At 38.2% G+C, this 21,442-nt stretch overlaps 1 protein-coding gene across 5 annotated transcripts in view; it reads left to right on the top strand.

The window, feature by feature from the left end:
• The window catches only part of PLPPR5 (phospholipid phosphatase related 5), a 97,798-nt gene that overhangs the window by 43,089 nt on the left and 33,267 nt on the right, over positions 1-21,442 (top strand). For 4 of the 5 annotated variants that reach the window (XM_067001939.1, XM_067001937.1, XM_067001938.1 and 1 more), the window contains 2 exons: positions 6,958-7,134; positions 8,825-8,944. In XM_067001939.1, coding sequence (XP_066858040.1) covers positions 6,958-7,134; positions 8,825-8,944 — 297 coding nt within the window. Of the gene's footprint in view, positions 1-6,957; positions 7,135-8,824; positions 8,945-16,890; positions 19,103-21,442 lie in introns of those variants that run through there. The other variant, XM_048067235.2, reaches the window with a different exon arrangement.

Raw genomic sequence — 21,442 nt, 5'->3', positions numbered from 1 at the left:
GATACATGGTGGCAAAGATCTCAAACCCATCCACAGGCAGCGTGCCAACACCGTGCTTCTGGATATGGTTTTCGAGACAGTTGCTTAAAATCTGCAGCCCTGACAGCAACATTTATCTGAAGTTCCTTGTGGGCAATGCCACCTAGAGATGTGGATTATCAGTTAGTACAGGAAAAATGTTATCTGCAAATAATAGATGAGCAATTAAATTTTATTCTAACTTGAGGCAAGTGTAAGACTCCTAATAGTATTGTCTTTATTTGGGGAGATATCTGAGGCTTTGCTTCACTGAAACATACCTCTAAATTTGGTGCAAGCTATTTTAGAAAATATTCAGCTTTCTACATTTTAATTGCTCCTATTTTTCTCATCCATCTGTAAAGATGGATTTCCACTGTTGCCATGAGTCACAGTAACTAAAGGAAACCAACTGTTCAGCTGCTGCAGAGCAGAAAAGAAAATAGTATTAATACATTTTTTTTTTAAAGTAGGCATTAATAAAGCCTAATACCTAGCATCATGGCTTTTGATATGAGCTACAGTACTTTAAGCAAATTTTATGGTGTCTCTGATTAACAACAATCAAAAGTGGAAAACAATGTGATCTATTTAATGACTTCATAATCTTTCCATAACTGTGGAAATGGATATATCCCCTGTCACTAGTTTACCACTGCGATACATGACAGTGTCATCACTTAACTAACGCACTGTGAACTGCTGACGGGATTTCTGAGCTCTTACAGGCTGCCTGAAGAAATTAATTACTATGATGTATCAGCTGAGTGCTAGCCTGAAAATTTAGGTCCTTGCTGCAATATTGTGAGTCTTTTAAAAAATAATCAAAAAAAAAGATCCAGTTGCATTTTTGCAGCTAAAAATACAGTTTGTTACACACCAGGGAAAGAAATGCAATGTTCTAATATCTGAGGTCATGTCCTTACGCTGTCATGATGTTTATTGAGAAAGTTGGCCCTGAATAACAACTTTCTCATCGTTATTCACTGGAGAAGAATATTTAAACAGTAGCCTAGTCTTTGTATGAACTGTGGTACAAAAGTTATTGAGAGCACGGACATAAAGACCTCCATATACTACTCAGCTAGTAGCATGAGCATATCCTTTCTGATACAAAATGTGCTTTCTTTTTGGTTAACAGAAATATTTGGGGGAGAGGGAGGGATTGTTTCAGAATCCTCCCTGGACATTTCAGCCAGCTGTGTGCAAAATGAAACCAGCGCGAAGACATAAGCAGGCAACAAGCTGATCCGGCGTCCTTGCTTTCTGAGGTGGTGACGTAAACAGACAGACTTCACTGATCAGTCATATTTCACTGATCAGCCCATTTGAAAACAAAACCTATGCTTTATCTAATAATTCCGTGGTCTTGTTCCATGTAAGTGCAGCCATGTCCTTATCACCTAGCATCTGTGCATATTGTCCTGTTAACAATAGCTTTTTTTCATCTAAGTTCTTGAGTTTTCCTTTTTCCCCCCCTCCCCTCTTTTGTGAGTGGGTGGCTGCTATGGTAACTTTGAATTCCCCTCCTGCTGAAAGTACAGGCTTTTGCAAACAATTGTACTGCTAATATTTAGGCCTCTCTGTAGTGTTTGTCTCCATTGCTTTCTCTCAGGACCTATCGAGACTCAGCAGCTGAAACGGTGAATGGCAGCACTATGGTTAGATGTCTTCTCTACCCTGCTCCAAATGTGGATGCTTTCAAGGATCCATTACTTACCTTCTTAAGAGTTTTAGGTTTATTTATCCCTAGTGTACCAAGATCTTCATAATAAACTATCATAAATTATTCCAAAATCTCTACCTTAGCTGGCTGGATATTTTCTTAGCTGTCTGCTCAACTCATCTTAGATCTCGTGTGTGTGTGTGCTGGAGTTGGGATAATAAGTTGACTGCATCAGCATTCACTTCTTATCAGCATTGCAATTCACCCCTTCTCAGCTGAACAGCATCTGCTGACATAGGTATTGAGGCAAATGTTGTGGGTTTATTAAATAGAATATAATTGTATGAGGCACATTTTAATATGCATAAGCTGACACAGCCTGGACGATTAGAGAGATATTTTGAAGCAGCCCTTATGCACATACTTTTTTTTTTTCTCCACAACTGACACAAAAATGAGAAGTCATGAGTCTTTTTTTGGTAGGATTTTAAAGTGATCTATGAAGATGTAGTCAATCTATTCCCATGGATTTAAATATGAGACTATGACTAACAGTTGTCCTTTGTTGCTGCAAACCTAGGGGATTGATCGTTGCTGGCTGTAGTTTAAAACAAATTTTGTTTAATTCTACAAAATGTTGCTTTTTCTTACTGCATTGGATGAGCAGTAGGCAACTAACCTATCCAAAGCACGAGTTTTGAACTCGATGCTATCAGATACATTTCAGACTTGCTTTGGATTTGTAATGATAGAGGAGCAGGTTTAATGTTTTGATAATTAACATAGCCCTTAGGTCCATGGGCTGCTTTTGTTGCTCTGTACTGTGAACCCCTAGCCACAACTACAGCCTCAGGCAGGGCTAGCAGATGAAGCTGACAAATAATTCTTTCCCATCTGCAGAGCTTTTGTTGGGACCTTGATCTTCTGTTCTGCAAGGTTCTTGCTTCTGGACGTTGCTGTATCATCCCTGTTGTTTAATGTGTTTATAAGTCACTGGGAAAAGACAACAAGGCGGTCTGGGTTACAGTGCTGGCAACGTGATGATGACGCTCTGCCCAGTGTCACTCCTTGATCCAGTCTTTAGGTGCAGGTCTCTGCTGATCTCTGAAGATCTTTTTCTTGAAGTGCCCATTTGGTTCCCGTTCTATGGGTAGCTGACAGGGGCATGATGGGCCTCTGATAGGCTTTAAGGGAGTATTGAGTTGCAACAGAATCCTGGAGTCTGGTTTCTTGTTGCCTTTTTAATTTTAATTTTTTTATTTTATTTTATTTTTTGGGAAGTTGAAGGATTAAAGGATTTTGGAAGCTTTTCAGGGACAGTGTTAGGAAAGTGGAATTTCTTTTTGGTATATGGCTCAGTGAGTAAAAGTATCCACTGACACTGATTGTACAGCTCTTCATATATTGGATGCTTCAGACTGGATAGCAAAGTTACATTACAATTTGGTTTGGGGATTTATCTAAAGACCTCTGGAGATTTCTTCTCAGTCAGTTCTTCATTACAATTCAGTCGCTCAAGATAATGACCGCTGTAGACTGAACTAGTTCTAGGTAATATTCGGGTGTATCTTACGGTCTTGATAAGTTGAAGAATACCTCTTCCAGTTGCTTAAAATTGCAACTGTGGGGAATTCTTAATGGGACACTTCATACTAAGTTCCAGCATTTCTAGAACTTTCTTTTCCTTTTGCCAACCCAAGCCTCTGACTTTGAAACCCAAGTTTCGCCAAGGGTCTTCAATAATTACTGTAAAGTGTATCAAGAAAACTGGAGAAGTCTTCAAAAGAACTAAAATTTTAAAAAATCTTCAGTGGGCAATTTTGGTTGCAGTGAGGCCCAGATGATTTTAAGGATAGGACTGTGGTTTGCTCTGGTAATAATTTGACCCAGTAATTCCTTCCAATCAAGGAAGGTGGAGAGCTTTTATATTACCAGGCAGGATTCAAACTAAGCATTGAACTTGGTTGCAAACTACAGCCTAGCCCACTACTTTTCCATGTTTTTGATCTCTTACTATCTCTTTTCTTGTAGCAGTGACAAACGTTGAAAACTGTGCATTCCTCAGGTGGAAGATCTATAACTTATATTACTTGCAGGAGTCTTCTTTTTTTTTTTTCTTTTAGTGCTAGTACACTATAAGAGCAAAACAAAACATGGTCATGTTTATTTGGAGCACTGCCTGGGACAGGTGCCTGTACAGTGATTCCTCCCATGTCCGCTTGTTGCTTCATGAGTCATTTTTCTCTGCCCACTAACAGACTGGTTTGTCCCTTTGTCAGTACCCCCTGACCATCTGCTTCAAGGGGAACCACAACAGCAAGCATGGAGGGCATCTGCCTCCATACTTCCTGGGACTCAGTCTGAATTGATCAGACAGGAAAATTAACCCTCCTCCTGGCTGGTGTGCCCGACCTGATGACTAGCTCCACTCTAACTAAAATGGAAGTCTGGGACCTTGCTACGTTTGTGTCTGTGTACGGAGCTTTTCTTCCAGAATCAAGAAGAAGAAAGCTACTTAATTATATTTTATTTTTAATGCAAATCAGATCTTTGACTGAATTGACTGATTAATATATAGTACTAGAGCTGCTAGAGGAAAAGTTTAAAAATGGACGTCTGTGAGTCCTGACTTGCAGGATTCAGTGTTTCCTATACAGAGCTTTGAAAACGTGTAGACTTGTCAATGCCATATTCCAGTAAGAGAAGTTTGTCCTGTTTCTCTTGATTAATTGAATACTGTCCGTAATATCTTGGTGGCCGTCCTTTAAAGAAAAGATAAAAATGGTACCTGTGCTGGCAGATCCCTCTGGTTGTTGTGAATAATGGACTGGGCATGGCAATCTTGCCTGTGTGCATAGGAAGGGACTTAGCACATGGGGTCTTTGTTAGTCACATGAGGCACAGGATAAGTCTGCAGTTGTTTCTGCTTGCTGAGTGCTTTGTCTGAGTAAAGATTTGAAGGACATGCTTATTGTAAAAAGAGTTACTGAGAATTTTCTGCAGATCACTCTGCAGTTCAGCTTTGTATTAAAAATGTTGAAGTTTGACTGAAGTACTGAAGAATCAACTATTTACATTGTGTTTTGGCTTCATAAAAATTGAGATCATCTTCTTGGATGATGACTAGGTGTTACAGAACTGAAATACATCACTAAGATCTACCTTAAACAAATTACACCTTTTTGGTTTGAGCTGATTTTTCCTTCTCAGTAGTCATTTTGAGTGTATTCCCCAAAATAGAATTATATGCAAGATAGCTTCCTGCTGACTTCTGTGCCAACTTCACCCAAGCTATATATGAAATGTGGTATCATTCCTGGGCATTCAAAATACTAGACTATTTTCTCAAGCACCAGATGTTCTAACACATAGTGTTAACGTGGGTAACAGTGGCAGTATCCACAAGTACAGCAAGACTCGCTCACAGAGAGGGTTGCTGGGTGACTCAGCATGCAGTGCCCTGTAGCTTGAAGGAAACTGCTGGGGCTAAAGAGCTGGCAATGAAAGTTGCAGTTATCTTGTCAGCATTCCACGTGGTAAGAGCAACTCACTGAAGAAGAGTTTGCAAAAAAAATTAAGGAGCTAAGATTGAAAGGATAGTCAGCGAAGGGAGAAACACTATTTCTTAAATGAACTAGGAAGGAGAAAGGATAACTGTGGGTTGGAAGTACAACCCTAAACTCTTTTTTTTTTCAAAACTTTGCACTGTTTGCACTAGTTGAAAGCATGCTATTAGTTTGTCACATAAGGTACGTTAAGGTACACATAAGGTACATGTAATGTGTGTGTTGCAGTACTCTGCTGTGATTTTAAGCTGCCTGCTTATGTTTTTTCTTTTTTTTTTTTTCCCTATGCCTTGGTTATTTCTCTAGTGTTTTGAACAAAATGACTGGCAGATGTTCTTATCAGACAAGCTCTGACCACTCCTTCCTTCCTGGAAGTTAAATTACCCTAACTGTAACCACACTTCCTAATATTTTTCTTGACTGGATTATTGCAGCAGGGCCTAACTTGTTAGTGAGCTAATTCAGATCAAATTTCAGACAGTGAGAAACAAGCCAAAAGGCTTCCCATTTGTTAGCCAGAAAAGAACCAATTTGTTAGTGCAGATTCATCTGTTTCCCTTTGCAGTTCAAAGTATTAACATTACACGGTTTGAGTTTCTAGTGAAACCCCACGAAGAAACTTATATTCTTCAGTCCTAAAACTTATAGCACTTTGTCTAAATGTGAAGGATTTAGGGATTTCGGTCGTTTAGCTGCAGAAGGGTCTTCTACAGAAAGTAAATACTCCCCACCCCCCACCCCACCCCCCCATCAAAAACCTATTCATCTGAAGTATTATTTTTCAGGGTGAAGCGTTCAAACAGCCGTAATGCCAAGATTAAATATAAACAGGAGAATGGAAGTTCAGAGCTTTGAAATTCATTTCTCCCATTGGGCCATCAGAATTTGGGAAGCTCTGGCTTAAACCCTGTAGTCCTTAATGCACCTGCTCTTAGGGAAGAAGAGCTGCTCTATTACCACGCACTGCTTTTAATTCAGTTTTACTGCACAGGGACAGTTAGACGGCAAGCAGACGAGAGCTAGATATCTCAATTTCTTGGAGTTTGTATAAAAGTTTCTGTATTTAGGTTGGTTTATGTGGGGAATTAGTACTAAATATCTTCAGTCAGTGTCTGTGAGGTATGGGGATGTATCCATCCAGCACTGGTTGAAGCTATTACGTTTTGTTTATATGAGTAGATGCTGATATCTAGTTCAATTTCCATTGCTTTTTGACAATGATCTTGGAGGTCTCTTCCAACCTAGATGATTCTGTGATTCTGTGAAGTCTCTAGTTAATAACACGGAGAAGCCATGTATGAGGAAGAAAGGCATTTGCTAGTAAAAACAAGGCCTTGATGTAGCACCTTTCAAGAGATCTCTTGCTATTATTGCTAACACTGGGTAATGAAAAGTCAGTCTCTCTCTCTACTTCTCTGCATAAATAAATGCGTAAATTGAGAACGATAGGATAGAATTGTCTAATTTGTGTGTTCTTTTGGGGGCTTTTCAGGTTCATGTAAGCCATAAAATTGCTGTGGTCTAATTCTTATTCTGTAAGAAGAGTTTCCTCTGAGAAAAGGGTGTGAAGACTTTATCTTGTGTTACACTTTCTTACTTTCTTGGTTCTTTATACCCTCCCACTCCCCAAGTTTCAGAGATTCTCTTTACCAATTAGTAGAATATATTGTCAATCGGTCTTAAACTTTCTTCCTTTCTACTTTTCAGATGTATATCACCAGCACAGTAAAAGCCAGAGGAACAAGGCTTGCAAAACCTGTTCTGTGTTTGGGCTTAATGTGCTTAGCTTTCCTTACTGGAATCAACAGAGTAGCAGAGTATCGAAATCACTGGTCAGATGTAATAGCAGGATTTGTAATTGGAATATCTATAGCAGTATTTTTGGTAAGTGCATATTTGTGTCACTTCTGTTGGAAAAATATCAGTATATTGGTTTGTATCTCCTAGCAAGTATTAGTAAACTTGACTTTTCAGACAGAGGTGATTCTATTTTTTTAATTATCAATTTCCTTAGATATATTTACATACATTCAGAAATATCAAATAAAGGGTTGATCAAATTATCTGTTTTGACTTTCTTGTAAACCAGACTACAGAGTTTCAACCAATAATTTTTGCATCAAGCCCTACTTTAAGCAACTACATATCCCTCAGAATAACATCTATTCATAATTTAATTTATAAAGCATTAAGTGCAGTATAATGATACCTACACTGAATAAATTGTAATTGATCACCTACGCTGAATTGATACCTACACTGAATAAGTTAATAATTTTCTGGCTTTAAAGTAATCTTCATGCTCCCTTTGACCTTTTTTCATACTAATTCAGGCTTAAATTGAAATTCTAAGTTATTCTCAATCAAAAATTCTTGTTTAGCTTCTTCCTTTTCTGGAGCTGTGTTGCAATACCAGATCTTTAGTCACAGTCCAGTGTCTGTCAGAGAGCTGCCATTAATCTATTTATCACCTTCACCAGTAACTTCAGTGCAAGACTATAGAATGGAATAGTCACTCCTGCTTACTGCCTGCAAGTTTGTCTGTCTGACAGCTTGTATTAGTACTAAATATAACTTTGAAATATAACTGATTTTTTTTTTTCCCCATGAAATTTCTTTTGATATTGATTATGGGATCTCAAGATCTTGATCTCAAGATCTTGGATCTCAAGATTGGCCTTGGCTGTGAACTCACACAGGAATGGCTGAGGTGGGCATTTTCACTCATCTGATAAATGTGAGGGCAGCTTTAGGTCTTCTCTAAAATATACTTTCTGGCACTTCCAGTTGTTTCCTTCAACACAAGGTATCCTGGAGCTGTATTTGTTTTTGCATTTTTAAGTTTTTGTATTGTGTTTGTGCCCCTAAAGTTATAAAATAGAGCACAAAAGAAATCTGTCCCAGCACATTTTCTTATATTTTGTGCTGTATTGCATAAATTCATTTAAGTAACATGACATCAAATTTAGTTGTGTTTTGAAGATAATACAGTTGGCAAGCATTGTCTCGGCTGAGTGTCTGAATTAGTAGAAACCCGAACAGGCTGCTGTATGCCACATTCCTAAATGCCTATGCGAGTCACTACTGCACTGCTGGAATGGAGTTTAGATCAAACCATTCAGTGATCCTTGCCTTCTTATCCTCCCTTTCTCACTCTCCATTTGAGAAATTATTTGCTGGTCAAAAGAGTTCTGTACCATTCTTTGATGGTACAGGCCTTTCAAAGGCATTTAAGGTTATTACCATATTCTGCTGCACGTGCTCTGGATGTTCGTTCATTCATATAAATTGCTAATAAATAGTATTATGTTATTTAGCTTCAGTAATGTATTTGCTTTAGGAGGGCTTTCTGGTTCTGTGAGAATGCATGTATCAAAAAAAAATTACTTAAATCTTTTGTTATGAAATATTAATTAAGAATTTTTTTGTAAAACGTGAACTTCATGTTTCTGTGTTTCTACTGTAAGCTGTGACTAAAGCTAGTGTCAGTTCTGCCTAATTATGGATGTCATGATCAAAGCTGAAAAAATGAGTTGTTCCTTAGCTATTCTGTTTACCTTCTAATCGCTTCTAGGTTGTTTGTGTGGTAAATAACTTCAGAGGACGTCAGCCAGAACATGAACATTCTCATATGGATAATCTGGCCCAAATGCCCACGATCAGCATACCCCGAGTAGAAAGCCCTTTAGAAAAGGTAATGTCTGACTTCTTAAAAAAAGTGACTCAAAAATATGATTTTAGGTAAGAACATACTAGCAATAGTCTCCTGGGTATGCCAAGATGTTTTGCATGAGTAAGTACTGTGCTGTTTTTAAAATTTATTTTAGTTTCTTGTAATAAAAATTTCTTTGCAAAGATGATGTTGTACTACGCAAATGTTAGGTAAGGCTATATCTGAATAATTCTTTGAGCAAACAAGCCCTGAAATAGCATAATCAAATAAAGAAAATATTTTAGGTATTTTTACTAGAAGGAAAGTTAGAGCTACTAATGCAAATTTTTAACACAGTTCTACTTTCTAGTGACTCTACCTGTCATTAAAATCTCTTCTGTTATGCTTATGTTTCAAGATAGTAAACAATTCTACTCTGTTTAGGGCACCAAAAGTATTTTTCTACGGCATTCTTGTAAACCCATATTACCACTGATAATTTTTCATATTAAAGCAAGAAGAAATGTTTTTAACCACTTGCCAGACTGGGTTAGTCACTTGAAAGTGGTAGAAGTTGTCCTTTAATAAGAATTGCTGCTAGCCCTAGGTTTGTTATTTATTTCCTCAAGGGAAAGATTTCTTATCAGAATAGTCTAACATGCCTTTTTGAACTAAATGTGTCTAAGCTACTTCTGCTGATATTTTGTCATAAGGAGGTCACAGTATCATTTGCTTGAACAAGCATTTAGACGATGAATGTGTATCTTCAAAATAGTCCATTCAGTAAGCTCCCTGTAAAATGTCAAAACGAAACAAGGTGTCAGTTGGCCTAAGACATACCATATTAATAAGCGTGTCTTATTTATGTGCTAGGCTCTCCTACAATAAAAAAAAAACACTTGTGCAGCTCAAAAGCCATCACAGATCATAAATGTATATTCTCTGCAGATTCTACTTACCAGAGCAGGCTGCTGAATTTTTTATTTTTATATTTTCTGGGGATAAAGACCTCATGTTATTTTAGTGTTTCTAGTTGATTTGACACCCTCTTAGCCATGACAAACAATGTTATTTTTCTAATACTAGGCCTAGGCAAGACTGAGACGATGTGGGGAAAGCTATGGGAAGGGTGGCTGCAGGAATAATACTTGCCCTGCTTGAGGATGACCTCTATCATTTGCAAACAGCCCAGAACTGTATTATATGAATGGGAGTCTTTCCTTGTGAACGCTCATTCCCATGGCAGTGGAGGGCAGCTATTTTTCATGGGACTTCTCTCTAGATACTTCAGTCAGGGGACTGCCAGCAAGGTGTTACACTTGGTGAGATCTCAGTATATGGCTTCATCTTTCTCTCTGTTGCAAAGTATTTCTTCTTTCTAGACAGAGAAGATGAGATGGGAGGATGATTATGTAGAGACTTTGTGTTAGGAAATGTTTTCTTCTGTTTCCACCCTCAGAAAGTTTGAATTGGAATTAGCAAATAATTGATGAGAAATCTACTTTTTTTTTTTTTTTCCTGAGTACTGCAGGTGGTGAGGTGTGGTTTGTTTGTTTGTTATTTTGTTTTTGTTTAAATGTTTAGTCTAAAGTTTTGGATATAATCCAGACCCTATTAAATGAAAGTCACTAGGAATAACACTTATGTGAAACTAGGGTCTAAACTGAGCAATCTCAATTAACTACCATCACTGGAAGAATTATTAACATAGTGTTTACTTTTTAGCTATTGTCTTATTTTACATTCTTCATTCTCCTCTAGAAAGAGATTGGTGCTGGATGATTTGTGTGATACTTATATTTTGCCATGTGCAAATTAATTTTCACTATATTTCAGTTAGGGTTGTTTTAATTCCACAATCTGAGTGTGTATACATTCCTATTTGGCATATTTTAGATATGTTTTTCTTTATTCTCAGTCTGCAAGCTCCTGTGGTAGTATTAAAACCAGCTTACTGTCATAAATTAGCTATTAAGAGTAACAGATCCTGACTGACTAAAGTTATCATGGGCTAAAGGAGTGCTGGGATGAAGCAATGCAGCTCTGTTACTGGTATTTAAAAATGATAATCATATGGGCATTTGGGAATAAGCAATTTAAAGATGCTGTCCTAAAGAATGACTTCATTAGAAATCCGTACCAGATGGGACCTCTCTCATTGCAATTGTTTTAAATTCACCCACAAGTGAATAAGCACATGGTACATGGCATAATACACAGACCTGGAAACATTTTATTTTTCTGTTTCCAGATCTGCTACTTGTCTGTTGCAGTGTTTTGTTTTCTTTCCTGCTGGAGAACCAATGTGCTTGGCGTGCTCTCTGTGCTGCCACTGTCTGAGCTCTGGTGGAGGTCAGGAGCCACGTATGAAGTGCACTTTAAGCAGGAATATATGTACTTGAAATATTCTGAATTGGGATTCTGCTGGTTAAGGGTAGATCACTGTTTGCATGACACTTCTGTTTAATTGTGGTGCATGCAGATGATGAAGCTGTTCTGCATGGGTACCCACTTCGTATGCACTCAAATAAAACATAGTTGCAGAGTGTCTCCTTGAAGAATCCTTGCCAGAGCTGGCTCAGCAGCGCAGACTTATTGCTTTCACCTTAACTACATTCATCCATGGAATTAATGAAAAGATTGAAAGCCAAGAAACCTAATCACTCACCCATCTGCTCTTTCTTCTCTTCTGTCTCTGACCTTCATCTCTTGTAAAGTAACTTGAGTTTGTCAGCAGGCCCTCTGCTACAGAGGGGAGGCCCTCTTCCCACCACAGTCAAGGTTAGAGACATTTGTTTTTCTGTTATAAGGGTTCCTGGGAAATAGGGATGTTCTGGGTGGCACCCAGAAGAGTTTAAAGTCCACCATCATCCAGTGCAGTTACAAACTTTTCCCTATTTCAGGGGAGACTGACACCTTATTGTTTCATGCTGAAGTCACCTGAAATTATCTAGGGCTTACAGAAGGCTGGTACATGTTTTGTGGTAGCTGCTGACCATGCTAGACTTTTTCTTAGAGGTATTCTGCCTTTGAAAAAATCAAATACAAAGGAAATATGCTGCGTTTTAGGATGAATTGAGGCAGTAGATAAAATTCTGAGGGTAAGAAGAAAAAAGAAAGTGTTGGGTTAGGATAGGCACTATAATTCATCTCCTAAGGCATGAGATCACTGTCTGATCAACAGTGCTGTCTGCATCTGTTCGATATTATTTATTTGCACAGTACTCTGTTCAACTGCTGAGCTGAATTTATCCCCAAAGCCTCTGCTTGGCATCCCTTCATAGTGTTACTTCTGTCAGCAATGCCTAAACCACATCCCCAGACACAACCACCACTCTTTTTTTAGGGTGAGATAGCTTGTACTCCACCCATGTGAGATTGCTTGTACTCCACCCATGGGACTGACTGTCTAGCAGACTGTGAACAAGAAACAGGTAGTTTACAGTCTTTTCACCTTTACAGATGGGCCACCAGTGGTGGTGGTTGTTTTTTGAGACACAGTCACTTTTAAGTTTTAGTGATGATAAGTAGTTGGAATTCCTCTCACAATATATGACATTCTTGTTGCCTATCATACCAATTACTAGTGATTGTCAGGGCTAATTGTCTCAAAAGTCTTATAGAGTTTGGCACTAATTCTTGTTCTATTGTGTATGTGCCAAAAGTTATGGTGGAGATGAAACATTTTAATTGTAATAAGTATAGATATTGTCCTGGATCCCTCTTAAATTAGACTTTCAAAACTGTGGAAGCTTTTTTCCTTCTATAATGTGTTTTCTGTTTACTCCAACTTGATTGTTCATGAGATACAGAGGTCTTAAGCATTTTGGTACTAAGGGATCTTTCACTGGTGTGTGTGCTTGTGTATGTGCAGCGTGGCAGGGGAGTCTGATCTGGTCCCTGGGGCTCTCTAGTGAGACTGATGGCTCGTCACTGAACTCACAGGCTAAATGCAAAACATGAGAATGTCTTAGGTCATTGTGCTATGATAGAATGGGAGAGAGGGTTTGTGTCTATTTTTATTGCTCCAAAATATTTTAGTTGAGAAGTATCCAAATACTGCTGTGCTTTGTGTCCATAAGTGTATGTAGGTATCCCTACAGGCAGTGTTTTAGTACATGCATGTGTGATTTCAGGACAGCTTGACAAGAGCTCATGTGCTTACATTAGCCTATGGGCAGGTTTTCAAATTTCTGTAGTCATAGTGGTTCTCTTGATAATACGTTATGTTAAAGGAGACACAATAAAACACTGTTTCACACACAGAAACACATACCCAGGAGAGGCAGCTGAGCAATTTTGTTCCAATCTTAAAAACTTGAGTAGGGCATGAACACAAATCTTTCTGCTTCGACCTGGTTGTAGGGGATTGTAAAAGAATTATCTTTATTTGAATGCAAACTGTGATCACAACATCTAACTTTCAAATAAAATGTTTAAACATAGGAAATGGAACAATATATTCAGTGTGACCTCCTGAAATATACATGTTGTAGGTGTTAAAGAATCAAGGTATTAGTAACAACCAAGAAGATCCTTTGCAACAAAACTCCTTCAAAGCACGCATCATTAGGTTCCTCTCCTGGATATCAGGAATGGACCATTTTGACCATCTTCACATAAGGCAATAAACACGTGTGCAAGAGTGCACTTAAGTGTTTGTGTATGGAATTAAAACAATGTGTGATGGCAGCGTTCTGTGCAGGTCTGCAATGTTTTAGATGGGGAATTTCACTTGAACGCATTCTTTTCTCTAAAAACGTTGCTTGTCCAGTAAAAGCATAAAATAAGCTTTGCTGACCAGGAGAATTTTATGGTAACTAAAATATAGTTGTTACTGTTTTTGCCAGAACTACTACAGTGCTGTTTTTCTATTAACAAACCCTACTATGTGAAGAACTACAAACAATTTTTCATATTCCTGTTTTCAAAAATAGAAGAATCTTTAAGATGATGACTATTTCTGATTATTTATAATTGTATCAATGAGAACAGAACAGAATTTTCAGATTAAAAATGTTAAATATAATGAAAACTGCAAGTCAGAAAGAAACTTGGTATGGACTTTTTCAATTATTTAACATTATCCAGATATGGATAATTTTCCCCAGAAACCTGCACTGAAGGCTTAGCCTTTTAGCCTTTCATTTTTCTGTTAGTGGTGTGAGAGCATGGTTATGAAGCGTGCTTTGTTTGCGGTGCTGACACCAAGCTGATGCTGCCAATTTAGAATGAATAATACAAAATCTGGTGTGCAGGTCTGTGAAACTGCTGCTTGTGAGCAGCCCCTCAGCATGCTCTAATTCTTTTGAGTGCTGTAGGTGAAATCATGTCCCTTGAAACTGGAGAAGCTGAGGTCTTTCGGGTGTTTCGTGTGTGTGGTTTTTTTGTTTTTTTTTTTTGCTTGTCTCTTGCCTTTGTGCCTTTGTGGAAATCTTTGGCTGACAGTGATTAGTATCTCACAATGAACTCTGTCACAGTGCATCTGAGCAGAAGATGGATGCTGGTTTGTTTGTTTGTTTGCTTTCCTGTGAACTGTCTCAGCAAAGCTTATTTGTAGTTTTGCATGAGAAGGTAACCTATGAAAAAGCATGAATACGTAGTTCCATGAATCAATATCCATGATTCTTGCCATTAGAAAGTCATTAATTTTGACCTAGTTATGCATCATCCTGCTGAAACCATTGGAAATGAATCGACAAATCTTCACTAGAGTCCAAATCAATTGCTTCCTGACTGAGAGCTTAGCACTTCTCTCTAAGAGTTTATTGAGGAAGGCGGATTTTCTTCTGTGTGATTCTGTTCTGTGCTTTGCATATGCTTCCATGGATGGTGACCTGCTCATTTTGAAAGTAGAGATGGCAGGAGTGAGAACCACATTCACCTTTCTTAAGAAATAGTTACCAAGCCATGAGTTAATGGCACTCAAAAGACCGTTTGGTTCCTGCACCACTGGCAAATGTATGCCATTTAGAGAAAGGAACACGATGTGAAAGAATTAATTAGAATAAATAACAAGAAAAATACATTTTTCTTTAATTCCTCATGTTTAACTATCTTGGTTATCAAAAAAGTGAATAATTTTAGACTGTTGCTAGCTTAAGTTGACAGGATGATTTGGGGATCTAAATGAAAAATAAACTAAATACAATGGAGAAAATGGCATAATGTCCTCGTAGCAATTCCAGACTCATGGAGGTTGCCCAATGCATCCTCTTTCCTCTGCTGGAAGCAGAAGATGGCCAACAACTGAAATGCTTTGAAATGCTTATGTTTTATTTTCCAATTAAGAAATCTAATTTTTCTTTTATTCTTCAGTGTCAAAATCTGTAAACACTGACTAAAGTCTAATATTGTTTACTGAAAACACTTTCACAGAATGTCGCATGCTGATTATTTTCTTTCCCAATACTTTTAAAAAAATCTGCTGTCTGTGGTTTAATCATTGTTATTCATTTAAAATATATTCATTCTGCTTTGGAGAAAAAAAGTACATGGTTAGTATTTGGTGTTCCTCACTTGTGAAAGCTGTCACAAAATGCGGTAAGGATGTTTCTAGAGCTAAAATCCTTAGTACGCACAGAAAAAAAAAAAAAAAAAGAGCTCCTCCTCCTGGCCACAGTACAGTCATGGCACAGGGAGAGGAGCAAAGCTGCCAGCATGCTGGGACAGGGGCAATAAGAGGCAGCTCTCCCATGCCCCCGGTCGGGGTTGCATGTAGATTCTTTTCTGAAGTGTGAAAATCGAAGACACTCGTCCCCCTTCCCCCTGGCTCTCTACAGACTGATGGACAGATATCCAGACATTTCAAGGAAGAACTGAGAAATATAAACTTGTGTGGTGGCCAGTGTTTCTTTCCAGCACTTCTATGGTGTGGGAGTTTCCGAGGGACTTAGAACAACTTCCCTTAAGTAAGAAACTGGAGGTATATCCCAGTCTCTGACAGTTATCTAAATCCCTGCTTTCTTTTCAACTTGTGGCTGCCTCCTCTCTTCTCCTGACTTTGGCCTGCTCCAGGCAGTGAGGGAAGGTGAAGAGGGAAGGTGATGAGGGAGGTCTGCAGTGCTCTGTGTGGTTGCAGTTCCTTCTGGGTGCCCCGGGGATGAAGAAGAAACATGTGGCTTAAAATGGAGACACCCTTTTTTCCTTTTACATATTGCATGTTTAAAAACCAAACAAACAAAAAGACCAAACTGGTGGCAATCAAGGATACTATGTACCCGCAGGCAACATATGGTTCCTTTGGATCCTACGTATTCCTGTACATTTGAGTCTTCCTCTACCAAATTTCTGCAGAGGCACTCGCTTAGGTTAGAGCAAGAAAAAGCAGCAGAGCTGTTTGGGATTCTAACAGCTTTACTGTGCCGAGTCACATGTAGTAGTATCCTGAGACACATATTTGAGTTCATAAGGATTGTCCTGTTGAAGGAAATAGATTAACATTGCAAGTGAAGAGGCCACTAGTGATTCTGAAGAAACTTTGAATACAGGTTCTCGGCTGTTGAGTGCTGTTTTACTTCCTTCCATGCTATCGAGCTCATGGGGAGCAATTTGCATTTTTTTAAATAAAAAAAACAACATTGAAATTGTTTTAACGCTGAAATAGAATATTATAATTTGCCAGAAACAGTCATTTTCATTTTGCTTTCAGTTACAAATATTTTACCAACAAAACTACAGCTAATTCTATTATTCGCATTATTTAATTAAAAAATACACGTAAAACTAAAATATTGTAGAACCATCACACCTAATTGCTTTGTTCAGTGTAGTTACATATACAGTCTTCCAGCATGTAACAAAACTTGGCTATAGGAGTGAGTGAGAGCACTGCAATGGAAAAGTTTTATTTAAATCACCCTGCAGTACTCTGCAAGCATAAGGCTGTCCCTAAAGCAGAAGGTGCAACAGTTTTCACAATGGTGACTGATGTCTACCTGTGTGGTTTCTGCGTTTTTATTTGTTTCTTTTTTTCCTTTAACTCACAGAACCACATCACGGCCTTTGCAGAAGTCACATGATGTTGATGCTGATGTATATTCACTCCATTGGACTTCATCTCTTTTCACAGCCCACTCACGATAATTGCAGTGTATCAAAAATAAGAAATTTTTAGAAGTCCTCTTTCTGACTTGATTTTTACGTCATTAAAACGATACCTACATTTTGAAGAATTCTTAAATATTAGAACGTCACTTTACTTTCTAGAAAAAATATTAACTATTTACTTTTTGATGGAATGGGACAAACTGAGCACTAATTATATTTATCTGACAATACCCTCTATTTTGGCTTCTTGTTTTTTAATGATTCATGCACCTATTCCAACAGAACTTCATACTTTGTTTTGAATTTGATTTTTAAAATTGCATTTTTAATTCAGCATGAACTTGTTTCCATTTGAGGCGGTTTTAGTGTATAAAAACTAGAAAAATATTATGTTCTGTATGAAAATGCTGTTTGCACATTGTATTACGCTGTATTCCATGTAAGATATCATTCAAACAATATGTTATATGTAAGACTGGTGCTTCTGCTTTTGAAGAGAAAAAAAAAATGCCAATTTTTACTGTAATAAGTATTGTATCATAATTAAAAGTTTATTTATTTGGATATTTTCCTGACATAATTGTAGTTGAATTGTTGTTTTGTAGTTCTTGAATGTCTTGAATGATATATATGTATCTAGGTTAAAAGAAATGAAAATAATATAGAAATTTTGATCATTGATATATTCTTTATTACTAATGCTATCCCATGAAAGGTTAAGGGCTCCATTCTTAGCTCAGCATATCTGATAGGAAGCCCTGCTAATCATAGATCGCTTAAACAAATTACTCAAGGAAGCCTGCATCTTCTGCTCATGTTTGTTGTACACACAGATATTATGCTGGGAGAATGGGGTGCTAAGACGGGAAGAGGGTCACAGACTTAGTGAGGAAAAGTGCAAAAGTGTTTCTGCTCTCCATTTTCACATTGGAGCATTCATGGAAAAGTGGAAATGGCTGCATTGGTTTACTTCAGATGACTAGACCAGGACAGGCAGAATTTATCTCTAGGAATCTCTCTATCCCTGTTTACTTTTCAGGGCCATATTCTTGCAAAAAATCCTCTGTCAGTTTTTATGGTACTGACAGATTATTTTTTTTTTCTTCAACATCAGGTGATGTTATCATATCGCTGTTATCACTGTGAAAAATCGAATTGAGCCACCCCTTCAAAAGACAGCCTAGCTGACTATTCATAGTGAAGTTGTCCCATAAAAATTAAGAACCAAATGGATTTGAGTCTTGTAGATGCTGAAGATACTCTCAACTTCTGCCAGAAAGTTTTCCTCTGGCAGCAGCAGTTCTGACGCTAGCACTATAGACGCATTGAGAACAGTAATGTTCAGTGTGCTCTGTTGAAACAAGTATAGCATTCTAGGCCTTAAATTTTCCATAATTCAGTGCATTTCCTGTGCATTAATCACTGGTAGAAGATGTTTGAAACATATGACTGTAGAATTGGGTATATATTTTTCTATGTTGAATTTTAATGCATTCCTGTATAGTAACACATAGTTCTTATTTTTATTTTAAGCTCTGTTTTAACTAAAATGCAACTACTTAAATATTGCTTGGCAAGCAGGGCAAGGCCAAGTTGTCTTTGAGTGCAATAGAGTATATCCCATGAAGTCATCATGCTAAGCTGAGAATTAGAGAACAAAGAAATAAATCAGTGGGGAAAAAATCCTAGAATAGAGCCCTTAGCTACAGTAATGTTACTTAGGTGATTGAAGAGCTACTTTTATTAGACTACCAACTGTGTTTACAAAATTGTAGTAGGTCCAAAGTTTGTATCACCGTGTTAGGCACACTTACCCTTCTCCTAGTTTAGCTATTTAGGGTCCAAGGTACTAATGATTTTTGTGTGCAGGTTTAAATGAAATCCTCACTCATTTTTGCATGGTAGCAAACCTACATTTTTTTTTTACTATCTGATTTATAAGATTACCAAGAGATTCTTTTATGTTAAAAGAGATGACTCTTTTCCAGTGTACTGTATATCATCAGCTTGTAACTGGTCTCTTTCTCTCTCAGGATCTTTCCCAGTCAAATATTTGGGTTAAATTTATCATTTAATCTCTGTGAACCAGCAGTGAGAAAACAGAGAGACACTCTGCTGTATAATGTATTTTTAAATAAAATAATTTTTCAATCATATATAGTGTATTTTTTGAGATATCTGCTGTAGATATATTTTGGTTGATAGCTTATGAACAATGAAAAGATGATTTTAAAAATCTACTGCATTTCATGATGTATTTTCATAATTAACCAGGAATTCCCACAGTTCCCTTTCCTTAGAGGTGGTTCTGGTGAAATTGAAAAGCAGGAGGGGAAGAGCTGTATTGCAGAAGTATCCGCTGCCTATTGGTGAAGTTCCGGGCCATGCTTGGCTTAGGCCAAGCTCCAGACCCTGCTTTGATTGATTTGGAGAAGAGGCAAGTTTTTACCTCTCCCAGAGCTGCAGTGGCTCCACTGCCCTGGAGCTTGGGCATTCATTCTGGACCTGAAAACTTTCAGTAGGAAGAGTTTGTCCAAATGTAAGTAAGTTGGCATTTTCTAACTAACATGGCTTTTTGGTGGTTGTTCTTTAGAAAAATCCCCGTGAAGAGGCTGACAAACAAGCATCATCCCTTGTTCAGAGAAGATTCTACCTCAGAGTGGTTCCCAGTAAAAATATGTTGTTTGAACTATTTCAATGGTTTTGCATGTGTCTGTTTTTATGATTCGTGGTGGACCTTCTGTTTTTATGATCCTTGTGGACCTTTTCTGTGTGTGTGCTTCAGTGAAACAGCTCTGTTCTATTTATAAATAAGGTGCTTAAGAAGCATCTCTAATGCTATATGCTGCTGTGTTCCTAAAAGTGGAATTCATAAGGCATATGGGGACACCAGCTGGGCTTGTATCCTTACTGTTTTACATTCCCTTATACGTATTCTGTTGTTTGTTCGTAATCATGAACTGCATAAGACATACGGCAATAGCATCTGGGCTCATATCTCTTCAGGTTTTTAAAAACGTTCATTTTAACAATACGTATTAAGAGAGGATAATGTTGCTATTTTTCAGCTGAAATTTTCTTTGCTATTTGCTGTTGCTTTCTAATTTTGTTGCTGTCCAAGATCATAGCGAGTGTGACAGTCCATTTGCACGTTATGTTAGCAGGGAGCTTTTTATACTCTTCTGAAGTCTAATTTTGGTATTTCTGAGGTTTCCATGCAGAAAGGAGAGTGCAGTATATTTTAGGAAGAGACAACCTGAGTTCATTTTGACTAAATTACCAAATTACGTTCCTGCCCGTCTGGATTGCCTTGGCCTTGGGGATGCTTTGCAGGCAGGAGGACAGAGGGCTGAGGTAGGGCGAGCAGGCCTCCAGGCCTCTTAGCCCTTTTGGTGCCCAGCAGCACTTCCCTCTAAGCACAGCCATGAGTGTTTTCACCAAGGCCTGCCTCTGACAGCTGACTTGACCCCCACATGCCAGACTTTACTGCCATAGCCCAACACCTCTCATGCTTGGGGAACTGGACAAATCAGGCAAGATACCACTCTCTAACCCTGAGGCACTCTACAAGTGTGACTGCAACTGGGACAAGTGGCTGCCCAGTTTTCTCCTGGACAAGCAGAAAGACGAATGGGGACCTGTCATGACTTCATCTCTTCAGCCTTCTCTCTAGGTTTTCTGGCTTTCAGGGACTTCCACAAAGTAAAGGAAAGCTTCACAAATGAGCTGTCCTGAATTGCCCCCTGTGTGGACAAGACCTAAGCTTTTTGTTTTCCCAGAGGAGCTCTGCTGTTCTAATATCTTCCCCTAGTGACTACAGACAAATAGTTTTGCAGTAGTCAGCCTCTTGAAGTCATCTCATCAATAGAATAATCATCCCTAAATTATGCAGCTGCTGGTGGCTTTGTTAGTGGACTGTTGTTGTGCATTGAATGTGATTAAGAATAGCACACTGGAATCGCCTGTGAGACTACTGAATCCATCCTCTGAAATGGGTCTTCAGGAATGACCCCAGCTAAGACTTTAGCTGCCAAAACCAAATTCTTTGCAGCAGTGATCTCATCAGACAACATTCAGTTCTAAATAAAAATAAGAACCCAGACCCTTCTGACAAATCTCTCCCTAAATAACCGTGCTACACCTAAATATATACTCTCGGTAGTTAGAGGGAACTTGTGGCCTTGCTGCCAATCTTTAATGTGGTTCTGAATGAGATTCTTTGGTTCCTAGATTGTTCTGAAGTAGGCAGATACCCTTAAAAAGAGAGTAAGCATACCTACAATTGTAAAGTAAGAACTTAGACCTACAGAATGAGAAAGGGATGGAGGAGCAGGGAAAATATTTTCTTACGCTCATTAGCGAATATGCTAATTTTGGATAGATTTGCTGTGTTTTCCTAATTTAAAATTTCAAGGGTGTAGTGAATAGCATTTCTGTGTTTTTGAAATGCTGCAGCAGAGAACTGCTGTTCTGTCTGCTCTTTCTGCTAAG

Source organism: Anser cygnoides, chromosome 8 (assembly GCF_040182565.1).
Source record: "Anser cygnoides isolate HZ-2024a breed goose chromosome 8, Taihu_goose_T2T_genome, whole genome shotgun sequence".
Classification (NCBI taxonomy): Eukaryota; Metazoa; Chordata; class Aves; order Anseriformes; family Anatidae; genus Anser; species Anser cygnoides.
The sequence above is the reverse complement of the archived record's forward strand: the minus strand, read 5'-3'. Positions and strand labels throughout refer to the sequence as shown.